The sequence below is a fragment of the Uncinocarpus reesii genome, genomic scaffold (assembly GCF_000003515.1).
Source record: "Uncinocarpus reesii 1704 scaffold_1 genomic scaffold, whole genome shotgun sequence".
Lineage (NCBI taxonomy): Eukaryota > Fungi > Ascomycota > Eurotiomycetes > Onygenales > Onygenaceae > Uncinocarpus > Uncinocarpus reesii.
In genome coordinates this window covers 4,855,195-4,880,141 of record NW_003052500.1, presented here as the reverse complement: position 1 = coordinate 4,880,141, position 24,947 = coordinate 4,855,195, and the positions used below count along the sequence as shown (strand labels likewise).

Here is a 24,947-nt window from a genome sequence, read left to right as displayed (position 1 = left end):
TTATGCCAACTTCTGATTTAGCATCAAGCGAACAATAAAGCTGATTTGTTCGGAGGAAGTGTGTGAAGAGGCATGTGCATGGATTGGATTGGAAGGAAAGCAGGTATGGTAAAAGCGTCATTACCAATTGGCTATGTAAGCGGGTTTTGGAATATCTGACATACTGTGTTATTCTGCATTGGAGACGGCATGTCCCGCTGCTGCCCGTCCATGTTGTAAATCGGAGCTGGGTGTGGAATATTCGTACTCGGACAATTCGGAGAAGCCAGCCCGGCTGGCTGCGTGAGCAACGAAGAAGAGGATGGTTCAGTCATAGGGGCCCTGCCAGAAGCCATTCATTGTCCCCTGAGGCCTGGAATTGCTGGACGTTTGCCGGCATCAAATGCTCGTCGTGCCGCCAACGCGAAGATCGAGCTCATCATCGATGCAAACAGTGCAAAGTTCAATCTCTCACACGTGATCGCGTTACGGCAGACGCGTCTCACGAAGCAGAAAATGATGAAGACGCAGCGAAAATGGTTTCATTTGTTTTCTTCACGGGCAATAGCACTTTCATTTGAACCCTGCAAGGCCAAATTGCTGGAATGGTGATGCTTAATCCAGTGCTTCGTGCCGAGTTATTATGGAAGACTGGATTCGCAGCCCTGCACGGAAACGGGCTCGAAGATCAGAGAATCCGCCGACTTCATATTCTCCAAACGAAGAATCTGACTCCAAATCGGAAGTCGACAGCAATGAGCCAAGTCTCTTGAGTACCGAAGTTATCGAGGATACGCGGGATGAGAATGAAAACAGCCACCAATCAAGCCAACCAACTGAGCTGGAAACCTGCCTACCCCCTATAAAAACATATCAACAGGCAATTGATGAGTACGAAGCATCCAAAGCATCTGACCTGCCTGAATCGAAAAACTTCGGTTTACAAGAAAGATATGAAAATCGATCGTGGATAAAAGGGAGAAGTTCCATTTACGTGGATGCTTTCAATCTTGCCCTACAATGCGTGCTAGACGAGGAAGTCCATTTGTTTGATTCGAAAGAGATGGCTTTGTTTGATCACTGGAAAGCGCTACCTTATGAGTCTCAGTACCTGTAGGTGCTCCTCGCTTTAGAATCTGTGGCTTTGAAATTTATTCGCCTATCGCGTATCCTGGGAGCGGTGAAATCGTAATTATTGATTGGTTTCAGGTATGTACGACTGTTTCTGCGCAAGACGTCCGCTTGGCACCGTGTTAATCGACTCGGTTATTACCACGACATTGGAGATATGCAGTCTGCTATTGTAGACTTAAGAGAAGTCAGGCCTCTACCAACATGTCAAGAAGACGCAAATGCGATGGGAATCGAGCCGCAGAGTGCGCTTCTTGGCGATGTGTTTCAGTTTGCTGAAGGCATAGGAGAGATAACATGTTTGGAAGAGGCATCTTCATTATTGCTTCTAGACGAGTTGAAGGTATTAGCCAAAGAGGCTAGAGTTCAAGGTAAAAACAAGAAGGAATTGTTAAAAGCTCTCCGTGAAGCTGGCAGCAGTCAGACTGGATTGGCGTGGCTTCGTTCGTCTGACCTAAAAAATGGCAACGATATTGGCGGCGCAGAATTGAGCCCTTCGAAACAAACCACTACCGATGCGTTCCTGACAAAAAAGATTTTGAACCATACTGGTGACTGTATCAGACTTTCCTCTGCACCCTTAAAATTATTTGAACGCGTACATTTGGTTTTTTATCGGTCCACGGAGTGGACCGAGAAATCCTTGACTTCAATAATCCTAGCTAAGATATCCCGGAGGAACTATCCAGAGTATATCGTCTCACGGACTAATGGTATATTTCCAACGAGATCCGCGCTTCTTGAATTCGAAACTGCAATCCGAATTCAATTTGATCTAGACAATGCCATGGAATCTAGCAATCTCGCGACGTCAGAGAAACTACAAATGATCAAAGATTTGTCAGAGAGCGTATACCCCAGATGGAAGACCTTACTTGAAGAAGAAAAGCTGAAGCAGGGCCAAGAGTATGACCCTGGCGAGATTGCATATCTCCGACGTTTCTCCCCGGCTTGGGTTTATACGCGGATCGTCCACAAAGGACTCTACGCCTTGGGCCGGTTTAAGGACTACAACAAGGAACATGAACACCTGACCGAACTTTTAGAGCAGCGGTTTTTTCACCCTTCACGTCGGGGAGGCTGGTATCAGCGTAAAGCGCTACTTGAAGAGCATTACATGTGGAGTCTAACACCTTCAGAGGGTCGCTCAGAAGACGCTCAGAAAAAGAAATGGAAACGAGTTGCTCTTAGAACCTGCGAGCAAGGCCTTGAAGATCCTGAGTGTCATCTCGTCTACCATTACGACTTGCAAAAACGAATAATAAAACTTGAAAGATCGTTGAACATCGCAAAACGTGAGCAGCATGACTTTAGTCATGTTATGTTGAGCAAACCGGAAGAAAGGACTATAGAAGGTATTCGCGTGGAAAAAGCTCCCCTTATCAAGCCTGCTTCGAAAACCAATGGAAATCCTGGGGCTTCGGCCAGAGGTCGACCTACGGTCTGGATAGATGAAAGGGAATATAACGTTGAATGCAGGGTCGAAAGTATGTGTCTAAGTTGGTATCGGGATCATGGATGGAAGGGGTATCACTGTGAAGGCGGCATTCTCCGTACTCTGGTATGATCTAGCCTAACATTCGTGTTTAATTCTTCTACTGACATAGAGCACCTAGTTTGGACTTTTGTGCTACGACATGATTTTCACCTACGTTCCTTGCGTTTTTCAGACTCCTTTCCAGACTTGCCCTCTCGATCTCCACACCGATTCGTTTTATTCCCCTCGAATCTCCGAAATCAATCACCGTTTGGCGCAAATATCGAATGGCGAGGCTGAATCAATACTCCGGCGAGTTTATGAGCGAGAATCCGAAAGGCAAACCTGCGCGATTGGTATCGATTGGTCTTTCGAACTTGATGATCTCGTTGAAATTGTTGGATGTTTTCGTGGTGAGGCGCTCGCGACGATATGTAGAGTCATGGCACAGGAATATCAGCAACGAGGCGGAGGGGTCCCAGATCTTTTCCTTTGGAGTACAGAGAAGAGCGAAGTTATGTTTGTTGAGGTGAAGTCGCCTAATGACCGGCTTAGTGATTCCCAGAGACTTTGGATACACGTCTTAACGGGAGCAGGGATCAAAGTTGAGCTGTGCAATGCTGTTGCGAAGGAGGTCAGATACCTCCAATAGATACCAGATAAAAAGAGCGCATGCTCTGTATGTAGATCGAATTTTTGGATATATGTGATGAATGGGCTGCAAAGCTGAAACTTAAATAGTCAGGGATAACAGTGTTATTTGATTGCGTACTCCGTAGAGACGGTATCTAATTCTGGCTACCTGGAGACTCGAGTTTCCTGGAAATTGACCGGCCGGCGCCGAAAGGCACTTTGACCGATCCTTAGAATGTCTGCGAGTTCATTTGAGAACTAAACTAATAGCATATATGCATCCTCCACGCCATAACACCAAATTCTTGGGCTTAATTTTTCAGTTTTGGTGGTATCAGAATCGCCGATTATGCGACGAGGGTGGAAGCGGTGGCACTCTCGTATCTCCAAGTTGGTGGAAGAACACCGACGGTCTTGTAGTAGCGAGAGAGGCGGTGGATACGGGACTCGATGAGAATGAGGCGGAATTTGCTGTCCTTGTCCTTGCGGTTGCGCTCAAGGTGCTTGCGGACGGAAACAGCCTACATCAACAAACGTTAACCATCGCTTCACGGAACGCGCGGAAACCCCTAAAGGCAAAAGCCCAGGCCGATATGTTGGGAATGATGGAAATCGCGGAAGTACATACCTTCTTGATCAACATGTAGAGGTCCTCTGGAATTTCAGGAGCGAGGCCTAATCATGAAGAAAATCTCTCCGTCAGTCATCTATGACCAAGCAGAGGCAGTGCTGACATATTCCGCTTGATGTTCCAGCAACGGAAACAAGCTCGATGAATATAGTAAATGAAGACGTTGGCCCGAATTGCGAGGATGGTAATCCCATCCGCGGCTATTCAAGCACCCGCCCATTCGACCTTTTTTTCACGTGTGGAATGCAATCACATATGGTTTCGTACCGTTCGATTTCAAGATACGGAGAATCTTGTTACCTATCGCGAGAAAATATTAGCACTTCAACCCCAATCGGTCTCAATTAAGAATTATCCATACCAGTCACAACCTTCACCTGAGCAATACCATGGCTGTCGCGGAGGACAACACCGATCTGAGAAGGAGTAGCACCCTTCTTTGCCAACTTGCAAATCTGATCAACGACCTGGTCGGGGGTGGTCTTGAGCCACGCGGGTGGGTTGCGCGAGTATGGGATGGCAGAGGAGGAGATACCCTTGCCCTTGCTGTGAAGACGACCCATTTTGGACTGGTGTTGATGTGTGTTCCTGGAGGAGAACTCGGTTGGCGGCGTGTATTGATCGTTGGCGCTGGTCGAACAGATTCACAGTCAGTTCAAGTCGCGAGTTTGCCCTTTCGAATCGCACGAACAAGCAATTAGGGCTCGCGCAGTCAGGTGATCATCGCTTGTTGAGGGCGGGTCTAACCAACTACACTTTAGTTCGAACCCAATTTGAGCCCCACAGCACTAAACTTCTTTGAGCACCGCCCTTGCCGAAAAGGGGTCAGGCAATGCTTGACTAATATAAATTCAAGATATCTGCGCCTCTAATTCTGCTTCTAAAGCTCATCGTCCCAAAGCCGCCACGGAAGCCTAACTCCCTACAGCACCATACCAGCACAAACCCAGGATTCCGCCAAAGATAATGGCTATGGCGGGAGGTACGCTGAACCAGGCATTCTCGGCATACGCTAATGCCGCCACAACCAACCAAAACGGCTCCTTTCCCAAGCTTTGTCCGTTGGAGGCATCAGAGCTCAAATATCCAATTTCCCATAGCCGGTAAACGGCCGTGAAAACAAGGCCCACAGCCGTTGAATTCATGCCTCGAAGTATACTGGTCGTAACTTGATACTTTCTCATGACCCTCCAGCAGCTCTGGAAACCAACAGCCAGCATCAGACCAGGCAAGAAGATTCCAACGTATCCTAATATGGATCCAACTACTGTTGGCGATTTGGTAGCTGTCATCGCCAAAGCACCCAGAAACACCGCAAAATTGAAGTTTGGTCCGGGAAATGCCTGAATGAGTGCCAAACCAATGAGGAAATCCCGGGAAGTGACCCATCCAGGTTCAACAACATACTCGCGCAGGAGGGGAATGACGACAGGACCGCCACCAAAGATAATGGTTCCAGCCAGGTACATGTTCGTAAACAAGTTCAGCTCAAGCGGCGGGTTATCAAGAGTCCCTCGTGCAACCATAATGGCAATAAAGGAGGCTATTTTCTAGGTTAGTGAATATATATCAGAGGATGTGAAAAGGCATTACCGAAGAAAGCTACAATGATTAAGATTCCCCATTTCAATGGGAGCGAGTGAGAATGTGTGTCAACACGGTGGATTGTGCTTCCAATCGACTCAGTGGCGGAGACGCCATCCGTGCCGGGAGTGTGTCCCTGGGTATCATCGCCTCTCGACGTAACGGTACGCCTTTGTAGGCTCGTTGTCGATGATGGTTGCTGGAGTGGTATGGTCATTGGAATTACGCTTTCTTCGGCAACAACGTCCGACGGCCGTTTTCGTCCTCGGAGATTCCTTTTCAACTTGGCAAACGTATTCCGGCCGTAGGTATCCCAGAGAGCGGTAGAACAGCCGCCTATGACCATTAATAGCGGGAAATACCATAGCGCATTATAGCATAATCCAGCACATGCTCCACCAATGACGAGGATTCTGGTGATATCGTCTTTTATAGCCTTCTCTGCTAACTAGGGAAATCAATATCAGCTTTTGCAGTGCAGGTCAACGTATCACAGGGTCTATATTACTTGAACTGCAGCCAGAGCAATAATACCAACTGTGGAGGCATTAAGACCCGAGAGAAGAGCATACACAATATCCGGAAGTTCCTGGTCGAGCCGCTGAACCCCAAGCGAAAGCCCAAACATGCCAATGGTACCAGGTAAACTATGTAAACAACATTAGCCCTATTTCTTGGCTAGGTGGCGCCACGGAACTCCCACCTCCAAGCTAGGAATGTCATGACAGCCGGAAGGAACCCGGCATGGATCAACGCCATGCAGAAGAGCACCTTGGTGCTCGCGGGACCCGGCAGAGCTTGACAGAGCGCAAAGAGCTCTTGGTACTATTACGATACACATCATCCAGTTCGCGTCAGAGTTCCAGTCCGAAATAATGGGGCCAAGGCAACTTCAAAGGGCGCATATCACACCGTCTGCTCGTCAACCCATGGCGTCTTCCCTCCGAGGCCCTCTACAAATCGTTGGTAAAAGATTCGAAAGTGGACAGGTGGCCCTCCAAAGGAAGTGAAGCCCAGGTGCCAGGTGCGTGTGAGGACATCGTAAAAACGAAGCAGCAATTTATCATTGTTCGCCTCGTACGCGGCCTGAGGCCCACGGTCAAGGTTGCGGAACGCATTAACGAGCGCGGCGAAAGGCATGGTTAATGAGATGCGGGGAACTGTCACCCTGACGTTCCTGTCCGCAAAACCCTAGGAACAGAGCAGTAAATCAACGACAAGCCTGACATTCATCAATTCCGGACGGAAGCTGGTGGTCTGGACGAGCAGTGCCGCTCGCATTTATCAACCAACCCCGTCATCTTCACCGCAATGAAGCATCCCCTACCCCTGGCCACGCGCTGCTGCAGCTCGGTGTGATTCGACAGACACAGGGTGCCAAGCCAGGATATCACGTGGAATATCTCCTCGTTGGGCTTAGCGTTCTCGGCTTTGGATTTTCATTTTGTTTTGATTTTTTTTGAGATTTTTTCTTCTCTCCACCAAAAGTCGCAGCGCAGCGAGCTTGGAGAAATCCATTCCTAGTGTTGTTGGCAGGATTCACATCGCCCACCGAAAAGCATTGCATCTTCTTTGATGAATTCTTAGGAATCTAACAGGTCAGTTCCTCTCATTCCCCTTGCCCTCGTTTCCTCGCTTCAGATGATGATACACCCAATTCACTTTTTCTGGTACCTCTTATGTCAGGGGTGAGCATACTGTGCTTGACCCCGATGATCTTAATGGACTTCTGATATTTGCATCGCGCCGATGCTCGTTAATTTTGACATGTTCATATCCATCTGTGATGCGGAATCAAAGCTAACCGCTAGTTATGGAATAGGGTCAGAAGACGATCACTCCTCTTTTTGAGATGGAATCTTGATTTTACCGCCAATCTTAGAATGGATCGGAAAACCTCAATTGCAAATATTGGACCCATGGAGTATGACAGTCACACATTCAAGTGATCCGAGGATTCGATTAATTATTGCATCTTGCCCGAAATAACTGTTTCCCTCAATATCGTGCTGCTTGTTCACTCTGATATAGCACTGGAGAACTTGTTATTCTAGCTGGCTGCCAGTACTGTATGAACCAATAATGTTAGAAGTATCAATGAACCTGTCCAAAGACTTCCGTCGTGGTTATAGTAAAAGTGACGAATCTTGGAGCAGTCAGCTAGTTGGATCCGCGCCAAAATCCAGCAGGGAGCAGTCGAATGGTCCAGACGATGAAGCATGAGATCCATCAATGATTGATCCTAGATAGTAGAACCTGGGTACATTTTAGATCCCATAACTTTCAGGGGGTACAGAAGCCAACCTCGCGCTTCTGGGTTCGAGAGGAGCATTTATCCCGGATGCTTCGATGCTTGGACAGGTGAATATGGTGAGAAAGCTCCTTCAGAAGGGGAAATCTGTAAACCAACCTCTGATGGCTCCCGTCCTCGCAACCATGGCCGCAGCCTTCAACCGCCAACACGAGGAGCCCGTACATGAAGGCTCCGTATAAGCGCCGTGGAAGTCCAGCAACACCCATCACAGAATGTGATCAAGTACTCTACTCCGTCGGAGTACGGTCCGTGATTCCCCCTTCGCCCTGCTGATCCTCCGCCGCACCATCCTTGACCCTAGGACTTCCACCACTCTTTTCTCCGTACAATCAAATCGCTGGCTCGAAATGGAGCTGTCACAGGCAAAAAGAACAGAGCTTTCTGTTCCGAGATAACGAGCCAAGCAGCCGGCTCTACTTGCAGTTTTCCTTCACTGTGAATGTGGTTCGCTGGAGGTGTTTTGAGACAGGAGACCAACCTGATGAACACCCGAACACATCAAACATCCCCCACCTGTCACGATTCGCACCCTTTAATCCAGAATACCCAAATGTTTAGACTGTTGAAGACGCAGTCCGGTGTTTTGTGAGGCAAGCTGTTCTGAACACATTCTTTCTTTGGTGATGCAGCCAGTTCAGAGTTTGGATGGTGCGGACACAAGTTTCCCGTCAAAACGTTTAGTTTCAATTTGAAACCACCCAAAGGAGAGCTTGTGATGGTTCTTCACGCCGAACTGCATTGATGAAAGCTCAGGGTATTCAAGTCCGGAACTCCAGCCCATCAGCAAGGTTCACCCAGGTCTTACCCTGTGCTGTTTGACCATCAGCCGATGTGTTTGACCAGCATTTGAAAGCTCCTTGAAGTAGATCCTTCTGGGGATGCTCAATGGCCAATGGAGTCTCATACTTGGAACATCTCGAGGTGACACTGGAAGTTGAGCGCCCTTGACGGGGAACCAGCACTTCCAGGGACTGTATAAAGACTGGCACATCTTCGCCATCTCGAACTCATTCATTTTGTCTCCTTGCAACACACTCTCATTCTTCTGACGGTCGTTATACATTTTACTAGCTTGCAGCTTTCTTTTCTTTATAAAATCACTGCATTCGCTTCAAGTCTATTCTAGATCGGTTTTTTACGAGTCCACAATGAAGTTTTCAACCGCTTTCGCTCTTTCTGCTCTTGTCTCATGCAGCCAGGTTGCTGCGCATGGAACCATCACTCTCGTTAAAGGCGCCAATGGCGTCAACATGCCCGGTTTGAGTGGTATGTCTCCAGATCATCCAATCGGCTTGCAATCTCACGTTGTACATGACGGATAACTGACTGGCCTGCTTTCCAGTTGTTGATGGAACACCACGTGGTTGTGCTTCCGCTGCCTGCGGTGCACAGAAAGACACCGCCATCATCCGCAACTCCGAGATGGGCGGCAAGGCTAGCGCGCTCGGTCGCACCGCCTACGGCCCCGTTGACCCAAGCAAGGTCATGGATGCATACATGGGACGATCCAAGCGACATGCTCGTGACCTATTGGGCGGTAAGCTGATGATCCTTCTTCGAAAGCCGATGGGTTGAACTAACGGTTGCAGCTCGCCAGTTGATCAATGAAGCAGCGTCTGCCTTCACCGGACCCATTGGTGCTGTACTCAATGGTAAGCTTCGCATTTACATGCCTTGTTACCTGGATTGGGAACTAATGAGATTGACTAGGCGTCCAAGATCTCGTTCAGCCCACCCCATTAAAGCCTCTAATGGATAGTATGTTTTTAAAACAACCGTGTGCGCTGTTTCAAAGTAGCCCTAACCCAGTGTATTAGGCATCACAAATGCTGGCAATGGCCTTGGGGGTGCGATGCCAGGTATGGCTACCGGTGCCGTCGTTGGCGCCGATATCAAAGAGGGCGGCGTCAACCAATACTACGGCAAAGGCAAATCGGCCGGCCTCCCAACAGCATCTTCCGACGGAACCGTGACGATGATCTACCACCAGGTAAACAAAATCCAATCAACCCAAACCAGAATTGAATGAGTGAGCTGATGTAGCTGTCTTTTCGCGCTCAGGTCAACCAAGATGGAGCGGGACCTCTCTTGGCTGAAATTGATCCATCCAGCGGTGGCCAGGACCCAGGCGCTTTCCAGAAGGCCCAGATCCTCACCAACATCCCCGGTGTCGCTGGCCTTTCCACCAGCTCGAACTCCGATTTTGAAATTAAGGTCAAGATGCCTGAGGGTATGAAATGTACCGGCACCGTTGGATCGGCGAAGAATGTTTGCATTGCAAGAGTTCGCAATGCCGCTCTTTCCGGTCCCTTTGGTGGCTCTGCTGCTTTCACCCAGTAAAAAGACTTTTTTATATATATAATGCTGGCTATGACCTGTGCGTCTTGAGTTTGTCGAAGACATATTTGACTGGTGTTTTTCAGTCTATAATTGATAATATAATGTTAATATCTGTTATGACATAGCGGAGTATGGAAGTGATGTCTTTGATTGATATAATGAACCTCCAGCAATATGCTTAGTAATAGATGGTTATTTCGATGTGATTGGCCGGCTAGCTAAACTTTGCTAATTTCGAGTCTAACTATTTTAGTCAGCTAGCGCCGTCACAATGTCCAACATCCGGCCGATGATCTTGAGAACGTCCGATGAAAGTCCCTTTGATCGTGCCGGGCAATGGCAGCATGAAGATTGCCACTTTACATAGGTTTCCTAGCTTTGATATTATTTTCCCGCTTCGCAGCTTGATACCTTCGTGGCTTGAATTCGATTCGCGCACTGGTTCATGGTGTTTCAAGCTTCGGCCTGAATCCCTAGTTAGTTACACGACATTCGTTAGCTTAAGTTTCCGCGTGCTCTGGTGACGATATCCTACCTAGGCATTGGTGCCATGAAGCCAGTCCATCAGTCCCAGCACTCCAAAGTTGACATTGCCCTTCTCATGGTGAACGTCGTGGCTTTGGACATCCGGTACGCGGAATAGATGATACCCGCTGTGCGACACCGCAGCATCAAACACTGCAACTCCCGCAAACAGCATCAAAGTCAAGAAATGGGCTCTCTGGATTGCCATTGGGAGATAAATCGGCATTGCATTGACGAGGATGTGGTCCAAAGTGTGCGAGTAAATTGCGGCAAGGGCAACCGGAGCCCGAAATTCGTGGTGAACCCGATGGACCTTTCTATAGAGCATCTTGGTATGCATCAAACGGTGCACGTAATAAAACAACACTTCTCTCAGCAGTGCACCCACGGTGCACTGCACCACGACCTCGAGGATACTGGGGAGTTGCGGGTCCATGCGGAAAATCGAGAACTTGTATTTCAAGAAGTGCAGGAGGAGAAAGTGAGAGCCGATCAGGTACGCCTGGTTTCCAAACACAAGCTTCAGGCATGAAATCATTTGTCGTTTGGAAGGCTGTTTGGATTCTTGCTGGATCTTTCGCTTGTCGAATGCAACCGGTTTGAGCATGTCGATGGCCAAAAAGACCAGGCCAGGGATGATGAAGCCAAAAACCTGGACGAGGGCTGAGCCAACGCCCTCAATCCATCCTGGAGGATAACGCATGCAAATCCCTTCCCACTTGGCTGGGAATGATGTTATGAACGACATTTTTCGCTGCTTGTATTATCAATCTGGTTAGTGGATATCAAAGTATCGGTGATGAAAACAGAGATACCTTCTATCAAACTTTTGGTCAAAATGGAGAGTCTAACTGCAAAATCTTTGCTATCAAGTGAACAGAGGAGTTAGCTTCAGAACTTTGATGCTGAGGAAGAGGAACTATCATAGCAGAGAACTGACTTACCAAAAAATTTCTATCACGTCTGTTGACTGAATCAAAATTCAGAAGCCAGCTTGAGGGGTTAAAATTGAGAAGAAAAATGGGGAGTGCAAAAGTTTTTCAAACGTAACTTGCCGGAACCTTTTTATATCGTTTGATAGACTGACCATCCACAATGCCTCTGCAGCCTCGTGCCAATACAACCCCTCAAGGCCAGAGCCCAAACTTGAACTGGCGTTTGACGGAAACGGAGCCGTGGTCCAGAAGCAGATAGATCAATGGACCGTGAAGAGCTCATAGTGGTCAATACTGATCACAACCAATGCTAAGGGGTTATAGTGTGCCTCTTCCGCATTGCAAAAGGGTGTAAACGAGCTCAAAATGTGGGGATGGCAAGCGTTTTTCCGCCTAGGTCATATTCTTTTTTTCTTCTTAATATGCACCCGAAAAGTCCTATGACACTTCTTGCCAGTCCGGGCCTTGCGTCGGGATAGTGAGGGAGCCTGCTTGCCGAATTGTTCTTCATGCATCAAGCTTTTGATATCAACCCAATTTTATACCAGGGATCACATAGCTTCTCCAATCACCATTGACACGCCTGTTCATGGACCTTGCCTGGATCTTCTTGATCGGCGTTGCAAACGGCTCCGAATTGCAATCAAGGCAGTTGGGAGGGCACACTGCTGAATTGAATCCCTCCATAACCAAAGGTTCAAGAGGCCCAGGCTCGGTATCAACGGCAAAAGGAGAGCTTTTCGACAGCTGGAAGGTACCTCGACTTCATAGCAGACGGGCAATAACAAGCTGAGAGGTCCGAGAAGCGGCACGGAGTATTCCTAGGAGGATCACGCGCTGAGCTGTCGGTTGTTGAAGAACATTGCCGACACTTCTTATGACCAATTAACTGCTAGTGCCGGAAACAATTCTTCACGGAAGCCAGTTCTATCATCCGGCGCTGCGGGGTTTTGTTCCGTTATTGGTTCGTCTCTTAAGGCAGACATAAAGGGCGGCCGCGGCGCCGGAACCTTTACCGACGTCGAAGAGGGTCAGCAACCCAACAGGTGCAGCACATGGAGGTTTAGAGCGCAGAAATGCATCTTGTCTGCTGCAGTCATATCAACCGATCGAAATGGGAACCTCACGAGTTCATCCCTGGAGATTTCTGTATCTGGCATTGTGCATCAGTCGGCGAGGCTGTCTGTACTTAGAGAGTCCGTCTGGGGCCGGCGGCGAACTAGAGCGGCAATACACCTGGCGTGGCGTTCAGCGCTGGGATCGTGGAAGGAGTCCAAGATCAATATATGAAAAGTCGATAAAGGAAATAGGGGGCAAAAAGACGCAAAATCATCGCCCTTTCCAGCAATATCAGGGCCAGGTTGACAAGCTGAAGGGTACGGCGCAAGAGACCAGGATACAGTCAATAGTAATCATCAAACCAACATTTGGTCAAGACCAAAAATTAAGAACTGCAAGACACGACCCGTTCCCAAAGGAATGGAACCCGAGAGAACCGCTGCAACTACTTGTTAACCGTTGATAGGCGCCGCCGGACCAAATTAGAATGCCATGATTCAAAATGTGGTCTAATTTACCAATTATTGGTAGCCACCATGCAACGGCGCATCCAGGCCAGTTAATGGGATATGGACTCGAGCAGGCCTCTGCGCAAGGCATTATTGGGGAGCATCCCCAGGTTTGATGTTGGGACTTAGGTCTTCATGGATCAGGGCTGCCTGCTTAGTTACTTACCGGCGGTCAGCGGGCGAACTATACGGAGGACAGATGGGTGGTCTTTTTGCGATAATAATAATAACGCACGACGTGAGTGCGGGGAGGCCACGATATAAATCTTCCGAATTATGAGTCCACCATGTGGAATGCGTTCCGGGGTTGGTTCTGGCGTCCTCGCAGCGAGTTACAAATGATGACTGGCTGCAGACGTTCGTTTCCGGGAGAGCGGTAGAATGTTGCATCAGACGTGCTTTGCCGTGCATAAAGGATGCCTGGAGGCCTATTAATCACTGCCGAGGATGCGTTCCTCCTGACTCTGACCGTCGAGCCGTTGAGTGCAAATCAGTGATAATCGGTTGACGATCTGCCCATATTCTGTGGAGCCTGCTCCATCGACCGCTCGACTCTGGATAAATTCGCGTCCACGAGTATGCAGTTTCTTGAAAACGGGATTGAAGCCACCATTATTATCGAGCAGTTTACAAGTTCATGCATAACTCTGGGATGGTATTATAATTGATGTCAGCTTATAAAAGAGTCCGCCTGGGAATGATGAACATCGCAATCCAACGGCTCGTTATTAGTTTAACTAGTTCAGTTTTTGCCTTTTGAGGCTCGATATCCAGTCCCTTCTTCACTGGTGCTTCTGGAACACGCTGGAGCTTTGTTTGCGACAAGGATTGAGGCCCTGTTCAGCCTGAAAACCCCAGCCAACCCTGGAGAGAATGCCCAGTAGCCTGCAACGCTGCCAGGGGGCGTCGGATTCACGATACGGGGTCCAGCGTGGTCACAAGTCCAGCGTCTGTTCCAGTCACGGCCTTGAACAGTATATTGAATAAATATCAACTGTCTTCTCGCTGGATCTTGTGGGATGGCCGCAGCGGGTGGACGTTTCCTTCTCAACGAGTGAGAGCAGCTGTGTGCAGGGCGCGATTCTGCAGTCTTTGGCGACGCAGAGCGTAGATTAGTTAACTAACTTATCGCTGGGCATCTCGGCTTGAGACTGACATGTGGAGATGGTGCTGGGCGAAACCCACGAGAGCAATGGAAACCCATGGATTCATCCGCTCCAGAATCCAGTCTTTTGAATCATCGCCGTCCTCGTTCTCGAGTCGCCACGCTGGGAATAAAAAAAATAAATGCCCGTGTCGCCTGTGCGCACACAGCCACCCGGCCGCTGCTCGCGAATGAGAAGCCCAAATCGCACTCGCGGGTGATTGCTGTGAAAGCAGCCGGCCAAGCAGAACAGCGACCTCTCGTCAGCGCTTCGATTGGCGTTCTCAATTCTGGCACGGAGCCAGTGGTTTTGCGATTCCCATGGATCCGAAGCGTGGTGTTCCTGGCCTCGACGCTCCCGGGATGGGCTGGCGACTCGAAACCGTCGCCAGCAAGGTGGAACATCCCAACCTGCCCACGATAATAGGTGGGCTTCGCTGCTGGTGGAACTCGGGCAACTGGCCTACCACGTCGCAGGGTTTGCCTGGTCGTCTCCAGAGTCGCACTCCCTGCGCCCATCTCGATCTCCTGAGCGACTCCCTGTCAACGTCGGCTTCCCATGGCGCCGGAGAATAGCAGCGACAGTCTCTGCGATGGCCGCTGGACGGGCGGGGTTCAACAGCCCCAGCTAGTCAACTCACGGCGCCACTGTCTGGCTTAATCTGCGTGCGATATAGCTCTCCTGGCGTTGCCTCTCAATACCCGTGGGTCTGCTGGGCCTCGACGCCGAATAATAATGGAACAGAGGACATCTCCTGATATTCCTCCAAAACCCATCCCCCGTCCGGTCTCTTCCTCCTGCAGCCCCTCTCCCTAGGTTTCTCTTTTGTCGCCCACTGCTTTCGCTCCTTCATTTTGTTTCTCTTTCTCTTTTGCGCCTCAGCTCAACAGTGCCGGGCTCCCCGAATGTGCACATTGCCTGCAAGAGTTTGGTCCTCACGGTCTCTTGCCGGCACTTGAGCCCGGGAATTTTCAGCCGAAACCTCCAAAGAAACTTGAGAGCTGTATGGATCGTTGGCCCATGAATCGAGTTTCGTGACATTTTTCCAGCACTTGGGGGACAAGAGGGAAATCACACGCTGTTGGCAACATCGACAACTGCAATGGCGTCTAATAACCATGGGGCCTGTCCCATCCCTTTTTTACAGGAAAGTCTTTTCCCGCTGGAAGGCGGATGTGAGTTGGACCGCCCTTTTTCTGACGATCGTGCGCCGCTGACTGCCGAGTGCCCTATCAGTCGTTGAAGGCCGAGCTTGTGAACCGCTCGAGCTGCCCCAGGGCAATGTCTCCTGCTGCTTGCCTTGTCCGCAAGTGGAATGGAGATACAAAGAAGGTATGCGATTCAGTGCACCCAGTGCTATTTACCTTATTATGGCTTCCCCCCGGCGCTGACCACAACGGCTAGGCTTTATGGAAAAGACACATGTCGCCAACTGGGTTGCGCTGGCTTGTTTCGTTGCGAACGCGCTGATGCTGATCACTTACGCTGTCCTGCCCGTTAAATACTCGCACCGTCATTATCTGAGCATCTGCCTGATAATCGGGCTGATGCTGATGGAAGTATGGGCTCCATGATGCCAGGCTTGGATGGGCGGGACGCTGACGTTTTCCTCTAGCTTTCGTTCATTATCCCTCTCGGCGCGCGGCCAGACCAATGCCATAATGCGATTACGCCAAATGATATGAGATCCGAGATAACTTGTGCTTTTACCAGTGCATTGATTCTGGGCGGCGGGTGGGCAACCGTCTTGTGGAGTATGTTATTGGGCCGGGTCTCAAAAGTCAAACCGTCTTGCGCTGACATCGTCAAGGTTTCGCTCGCACGCTGTCACTACACCTACAGATCTGCTGGGATGTCGTACCTGGCCGCAAGTTTTTCCTCTCCGCCATGGTCTTCGGATGGGGAATTCCGGTTGCAGGAGTCGCAGTCGCGTTGGCAGTCACTGGAAGCTCCTATCGATTCGGTGACGTTTGCCACATCAATCATGACTACGGCCTTTACAATTTCTGGGGCCCCCTGATGGCCTTTGCGGCCGCAACCTTGATAATCCACCTGGCCACGCTGGGCTACTGCATCCACGTTTACGTGAGATCTATGCTCACCAACAGCCCCACAACGGATAACAGTTCCAATCTACCCTCCTATAGTGGAAGTGTCCGGACCCTCTCCGCACGTCAGACGTACCGCCGTGTTAAACGACTACTGCTACTGCAATGGCGAGGTGTCGCTGTGGTCCTCACGATCCTAGGAAACGTCATTTTCTTCACCATCATTTTCCTTGCCCTGGATAGCTCCGCCAGAAAAACACCAGAGAATATTAAAAAGTCCCAGCCCTGGCTGGTATGCCTCGCCCTCTCGCAGGGTGACAAGAACAAGTGTGCCGAGAAAGCAACGGATCTTGGACCCACAGAGCCCGCCGTGATGGCTGTGTTGGTCCTGCTTGCCCTGTGTGGATTCTGGGTTGTTATCTTCCTGGGCCACGTTAGCATGATTACCGGTTGGGTGGAATGGATCAAAGAGAGAAGAAGTCTCAAGAAAGAATTCGTCTCTATCGATGCACGGAAGATGGGCACCCAGAGTCGCGCATACGAGATGCTTAGTGCTGATCGCCAGCACTCGATAAAGTCCCCAGAGCCACTTCTATCTCCAATCCGACACTCGGATAATTCGGTCTATACAACTCCTGAATATGCCTACCTGGCGGATGCATCACCTGATAGCTTTACCCGAGACGCCAAATACCAGAGCCCTTTGTTGAGTTTTTCTTCTCCTCGCCCACCAAGCGCAATGCGTGGCTTGTCCTCGCCTCGAGAATGGGATCCACGGGCTACGTTTGCCCCTAGTGGAACCGAGGGGTCGAATCGGTATGATAACAATCGGGATTGGGCATCCTGAACGTCGAAAAGTTTACTACCCTTTCCACTGGATGGACGCCTTATTCGTTTACCTACATTCAAACCCTGTTGGAATTCAGAATCTTCCTTTTTTTTTCGCCCCTGTGGTGTCATGACGGAGTACCCTCACTATAACGATAATGGGTACTTTTATGCACATGCAGCTCCGCCGAGCTAGATGCCGGTAGATGGGCATGGCGTGATGACTTACTTCGCTTCCAGTCACTCGGGCTATCATTTATATACCTTATTTTACTCGTCAATCGCTTACGCGCCACCGAACCTCACGGCCCGCTTTTTTCTTGTATGTACAGTTTAATCCTTTTTTTTTTTTTTTCGACCGCCGTACCAGCCGCCGATTGGTCTTTCATACATTAATATCGTTAGCGACGGAGGGCGGAAATTGATGCCTTATTAGCGCACACTGGGATGGACCGGCGTTGCTCTCGCTTTTGGGGGATCTGGAATAAAAGGCTATGGCTATATTATTCGCCTTGGCCTTTGGCTCCGCTCGTCTTGTTTTTGGGAGCGGGGGGGGGAAGAAACGGCGAGAGCATGGTGTGGGAATATCGGACGGAGGGAACGTGGTGTTTCACGATCCTGTCCGTCTGGCATGCCTGGTGGAGGAGACGAGGTTCGCATGCCCTCGTGGATCCAGTGGGCTTTGAAACGCATGCGCATAGAATACTACATACCCAATACGTAATCACATAAAACATGTTCATAAGTAATAACTGATTCCCTTTTGACCGTCGCGGGCACATGAAATCCCCCCAACCGGCCGAGGAGCTTGATACGGGAGAGCGACATTCAAGCATCCCATCAAAGATGCAACGGTTCCAACAGGCTCATCAATTGAGTTTCCACCGGCGCGTTTGTTGAATTTTCTTCGGCTCCATGGATTTCCGAATATCTCGTTTCTCCACGCCGAAAAAGTAAGAATTTTCTGTTTCATCGTCGCCCTCGATCCACTTGCCAGGGGGGGCTCAGGCGTCCTCTTTTCCCCTGCTCTTCTTAACGACGGCAAGGAAGAGGGCTGGTCCGTTTGCGCAAGATATTATTTATGTCCCCGTGGAAAGGGCGCGCTAGAGTTATGCACGCCCTTTTGCCAGTTGATCAACTTGATCTTCAAAAGGGGGCTTTTCTAGCTCCATTCCACCTGCAGTAGCCTCGATATGCTGCCGATGTCCGGACAGCCTTAGCCGTTGAAGGCGGGAGTTCGGTAGTTAGCAGTCGTGAACCAGGGAGTTTTATAAACATGTGAAACCGCCAGAAGTCAAGGCGCAAGGGGCCCCCAACCCATGGCATGTAACGAAAAAGCAGCCAGTTTCAATCCACGACTCAATCGCAAGCCCAAGGTGCATCATCTACCAGATCCGCACTTTACTATTTCTCCTTTTCTTTTTCTTTTTTTTATGATGAGATTTCCCCGTGGGGAAACGGGGTACGGGGCAACCATCCTGGATGGAGAATCTGGAAAGGGAGATTGCAACGCACAGCCATCCCTGGGTATACTCCATCCTGTCTGCCATAATAGATCCGACGACGCTGGCCAACCGACCAGGGCTAAATATCATGTGAAGATCTATGGATTTTCCACTTTTCCAGGCAACCCTGTTGGCTGATGGCGATTACGGGGGCAAGCACCTTGGAGTCGAAAATGGAGTGCATCCGCACAGGTCATTGAATCCGACAATCCAGTGTACATGCTCTTCCAATGTGCATGGAGACATTTTTCGAATTGCATCAAACCCTGCATGATATGGAAGAGGCGGATCCGTGGCACCGGGCCCCGTTGAGATGGGCCAGGTGGGCTTTTGGACTGTATCTACAGAAGAGTAAATGCGAATGGAGGATAAATCCACTTGCATTAGCCTCCGTTCTCGGAGTATGCGTTCAGAGGTATATATCTCCACCAGAACTGGCCTGGAAAAGCTTATGCTCATTCGAAAGGGTTACTTTTGCCTAGCCGACTGTGAGACGCAGCGAAAAGAAGCTGTAGTCTCGACGGTCGTGTCACCTACGTCTGACGGATGAGACTGATTGGAAGCTTGGATAAGATTTTCATTATGGTACACTATTGCATAACAGGCATTTCACTTAGCCATTTTCCTGCGTCAAAACAAAAGGCCTATACCCTGTTGAGCTTGAAACGAAATGTTGAGAACCCATCATACTTCAAAATGAAAGATCAAGTAGCTCCAGTGCATTTGTGGGGAAGGCTAGTCTCTTGAATTACCAAGCACTGACGTCGAAATTATCCTACATATACATGTCAGAGAACACATCCGCAGTGGGATATAGTGTAAGACTTACCTCTGAGAAGAAAGTTGTGACAACTGTCCGGTCTTGAAACTTGCGCCCGGCTAACGCTTTCATTGCTTTAGAGGCGGAGTCGTAGCTATCGAACTTGACGTAGATTTTCCCAACACCGGCCGCCTGCCGGCTGCCTCCAGTGGGCCGTGGAATCTTCAGGTCAAGCACCTGGCCATATTTGGAGCATTCTTCGCGAACATCGTCGCAGATTTCTGAGGAGAGTCAGCATCCGACATTTGGTTCAACAAGAAGAGCATAATACCTTCATATTCATCGCTATCCATCAGTTCCTCAGCTGTAACCATATTAAGCAACTGCAAAACACGGCCGGTTTCCAAGTCTTGAGACGTAGTTTTGGCAAACATGGACATGGCATTTACACCCATATCAAGGCCCGCAGCTTGAGTAGCACCGATGCTGGCTCGAGTTACCTTGAGTCGTTTGTCACCGAGTTCCATGCCGTTCAGCCCCTCGACGGCAATATTCGTGGAAGAAGGATCGACATATTCGCAGAATGCAATTCCCTAGAATGAACGGTCAATGCTCATCCCTACGCACCGTGAAAAAAAAGCACCAAAACATACCCTTGACTCGTCCGTACCGCTGTCCTTCACAAGGACGAACGATTTCAATTCGCCGAAGGATACCAGAAGCATGGTGACTTGCTCTTCTTGAATGAACGGAGGGATATTGGTGACACAGATCTTGTTGGGAGAGTCAGGAACTTCGTTTGAAACAACGCCGTCCTGACGATTAGAGTCATCGGCTTCAGAGGGCACGATGTAATCCTTCGGCCTCTTTAGCGAAAGGCCCTGGCCCGGTGCACTGCTGGTGCCATTAGCATCGTCGTGTTCAAGTGAAATCCCATCAAGTGCCAACGCAACAGTGGCATCCGAGGCTGTTTTGAACTCCAGCAGTGCGAATTTCCCATCAGAGGACACCTGTGCAGATATGCATGGGTCAACGCCGCTGATGACGTTTAGGCCATTCAGTTGCAGGTTGAAGAATTGCGCAAGTGTATCTTCGGAGACCGAGGGAGGTAGATTATGGACAAAGAGCCGTTTTGCTTGTCGTGAATTTGAAGGCTTCAGAAGCGTGCTGTTTGCGTTGCCTGCGGGTTGATTCATAAAGGCCTGCAAGCGGCTAGGGTCGACTGTCTGTTGACGAGGTGCGCCTGGTAGAGGGAACATGCCTATGGAGTCGTTAAAAAAAGGGCATTACAGGTGGTAGAACCGTAATCCGACTAACCTGATAACTTTGCCTGCTCTGCAGTAACGTTTTCGTACCCCGGAGGTTTTATGTCCCACTGAGTCAAACGGCGTTTTCGTTCCATAATCGGCACAATGTCTGTCAGATCAGGCGTGGGTTCTTTCTTTCGTTGTGCCGGGCTCTGACTTCGCCGCCTGTCCCTGCCGCCGCGATCACCGCGATCTCTGCGAGGCCGATCATCAAACAATTCTCGTTCTCGTCGCGGCGGTCTCTCCTCCTCTTCACGTCTAGGTTCGCGTCTTCTCTCGCCTCTATCCCTGTCCCAATCTCGATCATCCCGCCGGCTATATCTATCTTCTCTTTCCCGCGCACGATAGTCGCGACTTGACGAATATGAATCTAGCTCGTGTTCGCGACGCGAGCCTCGGGAGCCGTGATGCGGGGATCTCGATCGCCTTCGTTCTCTCTCGCGTCTATCGCCGCGATCACCGCGATCTCTTCGATCATCTCGTTCGGAGCGGGATCCCTGTGGGAAAAAAAACCTGGTCAATGCTATGAACTAAGAAACATTGTAAAAGCGCATCCTCACATAGTAGTCTCTTGACCGCCCTGTATCTAGAAATCAGTCAGCTTCAATTCGCAAAGGAAATATAGAACATTGCTCAAAGCTCTCTACCTCTCGAACCGTAGGCCTCGCCGTTCATCCTGTCTGAGGAAGATCAAGGTCTCGTAGGCAAGAGTGCGAAAACCCCCCAAGCGCCAGACACAGTAGTGAAGCGGGATAGACAAGATATTAGAAAGCTAGAAGGATACGCGTTCTCCCTCGCTCGTGAACTGCCTCTTCGTTGCTGAAAATCTCCGCTCGCCTGCTTGCTTGCTGCACCAGCGAGAAAGCAGAGTCGATGTTCGTCCAGCTCTTTGGCGGCGCTTGCCTGCATCGGGCTAGTGCGCATAAGCTAACTTAGTCAGCTGCATTATATAATCATACCGGCCCCTGATGCGCGCCAAGCAACCGCATTCATCGTCCGATCCTTTGGCTGCGTCTTGCGAAGAAGCAGACCTGCTGGCGGCTGGGGCAAATCGGCACAATGGCCATCGCGCATCTTACTGAATGGCGGAAGCTACCAGTGAGTCTTGCCGAGCTCTGCATTGATACGACTCTTCGCTGTGGACAAACATTTAGGTAGGATCTGCCATGGGAACGCCTTGAGCTCGAGACTGACGGCTATTAGATGGAGAAAATCTGCACCGGATGAATGGAGCTGTGCGATGCATGGGCGTATACTCTCTCTACGTCAAGACGCCAACCACCTGCATTATAGATCTTTATTTGCAAAGGCAGCTCCTGGGACGGCACCGCAGGATTCCCTAGTCGATGATGACACAGAAGCACTGATCCGCCATTACTTTAATTTAGAGCCCAATCTCTCTGATTTGTACGAACAGTGGGCGAAAGGAGATGCCAATTTCAAGAAGAAAGCGTTGCATTTTACTGGAATCCGTATCCTCCGCCAGGATGCATGGGAAGCCTTGGTCTCCTTCATCTGCAGCAGCAATAACAACATAGCCCGGATTTCCCAAATGGTGGAAAAGCTATGTGTTAATTATGGCTCCTTGATTGGACATATTGATGAGCAACCGTATTATGATTTCCCACCACCTTCGGCACTAACCGGCCGAGAGGTTGAAACTCGTCTCCGTCAACTTGGATTTGGATATCGAGCCAAATATATCTACCAAACCGCTAAGATGGTTGCAAATGAACGTGAGCAGGGATGGCTAGACTCGCTGAGAAACCCTGAACGCCCTGCATATGGCGGAGTACCCGCCCACGCCGGTAAAATGGAAGGGCAAGGAAGGCTTGGGTATCGGGATGCCCATAGAAACCTTCTTGAACTTCAAGGCGTTGGTCCGAAAGTCGCTGATTGCGTATGCTTGATGGGTCTGGGATGGGGAGAGGCTGTGCCTGTTGATACTCATGGTGAGCATCTCACTCACGAATGATCCCTTTTGTTTCTTCCCCCAAAACTTATATCTTATCTTCAGTTTGGCAAATCGCCCAACGGGACTACAAATTTGGCAAAGGCAAACAGAAGAGCCTTACCAAGGCGACGTACGACGGCGTAGCAGATCACTTTCGAAAGCTTTGGGGCAAAGAGGCAGGCTGGGCCCATAGTGTGCTATTCACCGCGGATCTAAAAACTTTCTCTGATCGTATGATTGCGAAAGTCGAAGTAAAGGAGACGGCAGCAAAATCTTTCAATGGGTTGATCAAGGAAGAATCTGACGGTGAACAAAAGACAAAGCTGAAGCTGACAACTCGTGCTGCTGTTAAGCGAGAGTTAACTGCTGATATGAGTGATCCAACCAGTTCCTCAAAGGAGGAGGTGGGCCGAGAAGCAACTACGAAACGAAAGAGAACTCGACGGGGATGACTGTAATATCGAGATCCACTGGTTCTTCTCCATTTCCCAGAAACACCTAATACTGGTGATTCCTTATACCATATGAGGACATGGTAGGAAGCCTGAATGTTCGCTCCAGGAGGCACTCAAAAATTTATCTTCTCTGCTCACTTCGACCGAGCGGCAAAGTACGCAAAAAGCGGCATTCGGACGGAGCTATGCATGGCATAGGAGTTACTTAGGGCTACGTGATCTTTGGATGTGCTGGACTACGAGTATCAGCACTCGATGTGAGAATCTGAGCATCGCTATAAGAATCTGAGAGCTGTGAGGACAGATATTCAATTCACGATTTCCAACAGCTTCGTTTCTAGTACCTTGACCCATCCTATGTGATGGTACCCGGAGAGTGTCTTTTCTGTCGAAAAGCATCTCGGATTTTGTCGCTGATGGGAATCAACACAGCTTCAAGCTACTTCATTAATATCCTGTGGACGAAAGTGCTCGTTTGGCTCATCTCTCTTCCACAACCAATTGTCGAACTCGGTATCGTCCAGTTCAATAGGAATGTCATCTGGAAAACGCGCCCACAGAGTCGATTTCTCCTTAAGCCCAAACCCAATGGGGTCGACTACCAGCGCTTGCGTTCCCATTGTGATAGGATGGTCTATACCGTAGCATACCATCGCCGCCGCTTTGGCCATCTCAGCAAAGACTCGAGTACGTGCGCGATCGCCGTGTGTCATTGCGATGACCGCGGCGTCGTAGTAAAATGTTGACGCGAGAATCTCCAAAATACCCTCTTCCTTTTGAAGCAGCATCGCGGTATGTGTATTGTGAAGAGATGCTAAAGGCTCGTTCATGATTACAGTCTCATTTCGGATAGAGTTGAAGAGCAAGATAATTGTACTGATCCTCAAGTCGCTGATTTCTCGTTCGCGTACGGGGAGAACACACAGCTCGCAAACGCAAGTGAACCCGAATTTGGCCTTCAACAGTTGCACTCGAAGTGAAAAGACATGTGCCGGCTCGATATAGCTCACGGTTATCTCTTCGCCCTCCGACACATCTTTTGCGACGTGGATTACGACTTGATCGAGGATGGGATGGAATGTTCTCATTGCGTTAGGACGGCATGCATGATTGAAACGAGCAGCCTGAAGAAAGACCCCATGTTCCTTGGTCTCGTAGTCCATGATGATTGCATTGGTCACTGCGATCCCGAGGAATGCTCCCAGTTTCTCTTTGTGTGCGTTCGCAAGGGCGAAGAACTCGCGTTGCTGCTCCTTGGCTAGGCTACTCAATTGATGGCCGATGGACTTCACCAACGCATCACGGGCGTCCTTTGTCAGTCCCCAAGGCTCCATAGCAGTCCCGGGGAAGTTCAAGATGCGCGATTCCGAAAGAACTCGCGTACCCTGGGGGATGTTGCGTGTAGCAAATACACCGTATCCTTTAGCTGGGGTGGGCTTGATGACGCAAAATTCGTTGAGCGGAACTTCGATTGTATCCATCGGTTTCGGTTTTGGGGACGCCGCCATCGCGATATCAAGCTTAGGAAGTCAGCCAATGCGTTATTTTATACAGTATCATGGCAAAGCACTCACGGGTCCAAAAGCCTCAGAAAACCAGATGAAGAAAACGGAGATCCAATTTCCAAATAAAGGCGGCTAGGTTGCAACTCTTGACTTCATAAGTGTTTTAAAAAAGGATCTGTCGCCTTAGAAACACAGAGTCACCGTGGGGATTAGGGCAAGACGACATAATCGCGCTGACTCAAAACGCATTACGCATTCTTTGCATCCATGCGCTGGCAAAGAATCCCGGGATTGGTTTCTCTATGTGCATTCACTCATTCAGC

General features: G+C 49.6%; 10 protein-coding genes across 10 annotated transcripts; 5 read left to right on the top strand and 5 right to left on the bottom strand.

Annotated features, from left to right (window-relative positions):
* Positions 1 to 622: 622 nt before the first annotated feature.
* Positions 623 to 3,239, top strand: UREG_01871 (uncharacterized protein; the record flags this gene model as incomplete). Its single annotated transcript, XM_002542309.1, has 4 exons — positions 623 to 1,092; positions 1,113 to 1,188; positions 1,214 to 2,671; positions 2,727 to 3,239. 4 exons carry the CDS (start codon positions 623 to 625, stop codon positions 3,237 to 3,239), a joined length of 2,517 nt encoding a protein of 838 aa, XP_002542355.1.
* A 328-nt stretch (positions 3,240 to 3,567) lies between these two features.
* On the bottom strand, positions 3,568 to 5,781 carry UREG_01870 (40S ribosomal protein S13; the record flags this gene model as incomplete). Its single annotated transcript, XM_002542308.1, has 7 exons — positions 3,568 to 3,741; positions 3,849 to 3,874; positions 4,119 to 4,151; positions 4,213 to 4,481; positions 4,539 to 4,593; positions 4,798 to 5,394; positions 5,445 to 5,781. The coding sequence occupies 7 exons, from the start codon at positions 5,779 to 5,781 to the stop codon at positions 3,568 to 3,570; spliced, it is 1,491 nt and encodes a 496-aa protein (XP_002542354.1).
* A 560-nt stretch (positions 5,782 to 6,341) lies between these two features.
* UREG_01869 (uncharacterized protein) lies at positions 6,342 to 6,575 on the bottom strand (the record flags this gene model as incomplete). Its single annotated transcript, XM_002542307.1, has 1 exon — positions 6,342 to 6,575. The coding sequence occupies one exon, from the start codon at positions 6,573 to 6,575 to the stop codon at positions 6,342 to 6,344; it is 234 nt and encodes a 77-aa protein (XP_002542353.1).
* A 2,322-nt stretch (positions 6,576 to 8,897) lies between these two features.
* Positions 8,898 to 10,089, top strand: UREG_01868 (uncharacterized protein; the record flags this gene model as incomplete). Its single annotated transcript, XM_002542306.1, has 6 exons — positions 8,898 to 9,015; positions 9,092 to 9,286; positions 9,339 to 9,401; positions 9,460 to 9,507; positions 9,567 to 9,739; positions 9,811 to 10,089. The coding sequence occupies 6 exons, from the start codon at positions 8,898 to 8,900 to the stop codon at positions 10,087 to 10,089; spliced, it is 876 nt and encodes a 291-aa protein (XP_002542352.1).
* Positions 10,090 to 10,624: 535 nt separating this feature from the next.
* UREG_01867 (uncharacterized protein) lies at positions 10,625 to 11,362 on the bottom strand (the record flags this gene model as incomplete). Its single annotated transcript, XM_002542305.1, has 1 exon — positions 10,625 to 11,362. One exon carries the CDS (start codon positions 11,360 to 11,362, stop codon positions 10,625 to 10,627), a length of 738 nt encoding a protein of 245 aa, XP_002542351.1.
* A 3,220-nt stretch (positions 11,363 to 14,582) lies between these two features.
* On the top strand, positions 14,583 to 14,837 carry UREG_01866 (uncharacterized protein; the record flags this gene model as incomplete). Its single annotated transcript, XM_002542304.1, has 1 exon — positions 14,583 to 14,837. One exon carries the CDS (start codon positions 14,583 to 14,585, stop codon positions 14,835 to 14,837), a length of 255 nt encoding a protein of 84 aa, XP_002542350.1.
* Positions 14,838 to 15,364: 527 nt separating this feature from the next.
* On the top strand, positions 15,365 to 17,157 carry UREG_01865 (uncharacterized protein; the record flags this gene model as incomplete). Its single annotated transcript, XM_002542303.1, has 5 exons — positions 15,365 to 15,437; positions 15,499 to 15,594; positions 15,667 to 15,821; positions 15,878 to 16,016; positions 16,073 to 17,157. The coding sequence occupies 5 exons, from the start codon at positions 15,365 to 15,367 to the stop codon at positions 17,155 to 17,157; spliced, it is 1,548 nt and encodes a 515-aa protein (XP_002542349.1).
* A 1,584-nt stretch (positions 17,158 to 18,741) lies between these two features.
* UREG_01864 (uncharacterized protein) lies at positions 18,742 to 21,385 on the bottom strand (the record flags this gene model as incomplete). The annotated part of the gene is made up of 7 exons (XM_002542302.1): positions 18,742 to 18,984; positions 19,473 to 19,684; positions 19,735 to 19,996; positions 20,057 to 20,664; positions 20,721 to 21,207; positions 21,271 to 21,296; positions 21,358 to 21,385. The coding sequence occupies 7 exons, from the start codon at positions 21,383 to 21,385 to the stop codon at positions 18,742 to 18,744; spliced, it is 1,866 nt and encodes a 621-aa protein (XP_002542348.1).
* Positions 21,386 to 21,950: 565 nt separating this feature from the next.
* Positions 21,951 to 23,116, top strand: UREG_01863 (uncharacterized protein; the record flags this gene model as incomplete). Its single annotated transcript, XM_002542301.1, has 2 exons — positions 21,951 to 22,662; positions 22,728 to 23,116. The coding sequence occupies 2 exons, from the start codon at positions 21,951 to 21,953 to the stop codon at positions 23,114 to 23,116; spliced, it is 1,101 nt and encodes a 366-aa protein (XP_002542347.1).
* Positions 23,117 to 23,717: 601 nt separating this feature from the next.
* UREG_01862 (uncharacterized protein) lies at positions 23,718 to 24,627 on the bottom strand (the record flags this gene model as incomplete). Its single annotated transcript, XM_002542300.1, has 2 exons — positions 23,718 to 23,753; positions 23,842 to 24,627. 2 exons carry the CDS (start codon positions 24,625 to 24,627, stop codon positions 23,718 to 23,720), a joined length of 822 nt encoding a protein of 273 aa, XP_002542346.1.
* Positions 24,628 to 24,947: the final 320 nt, after the last annotated feature.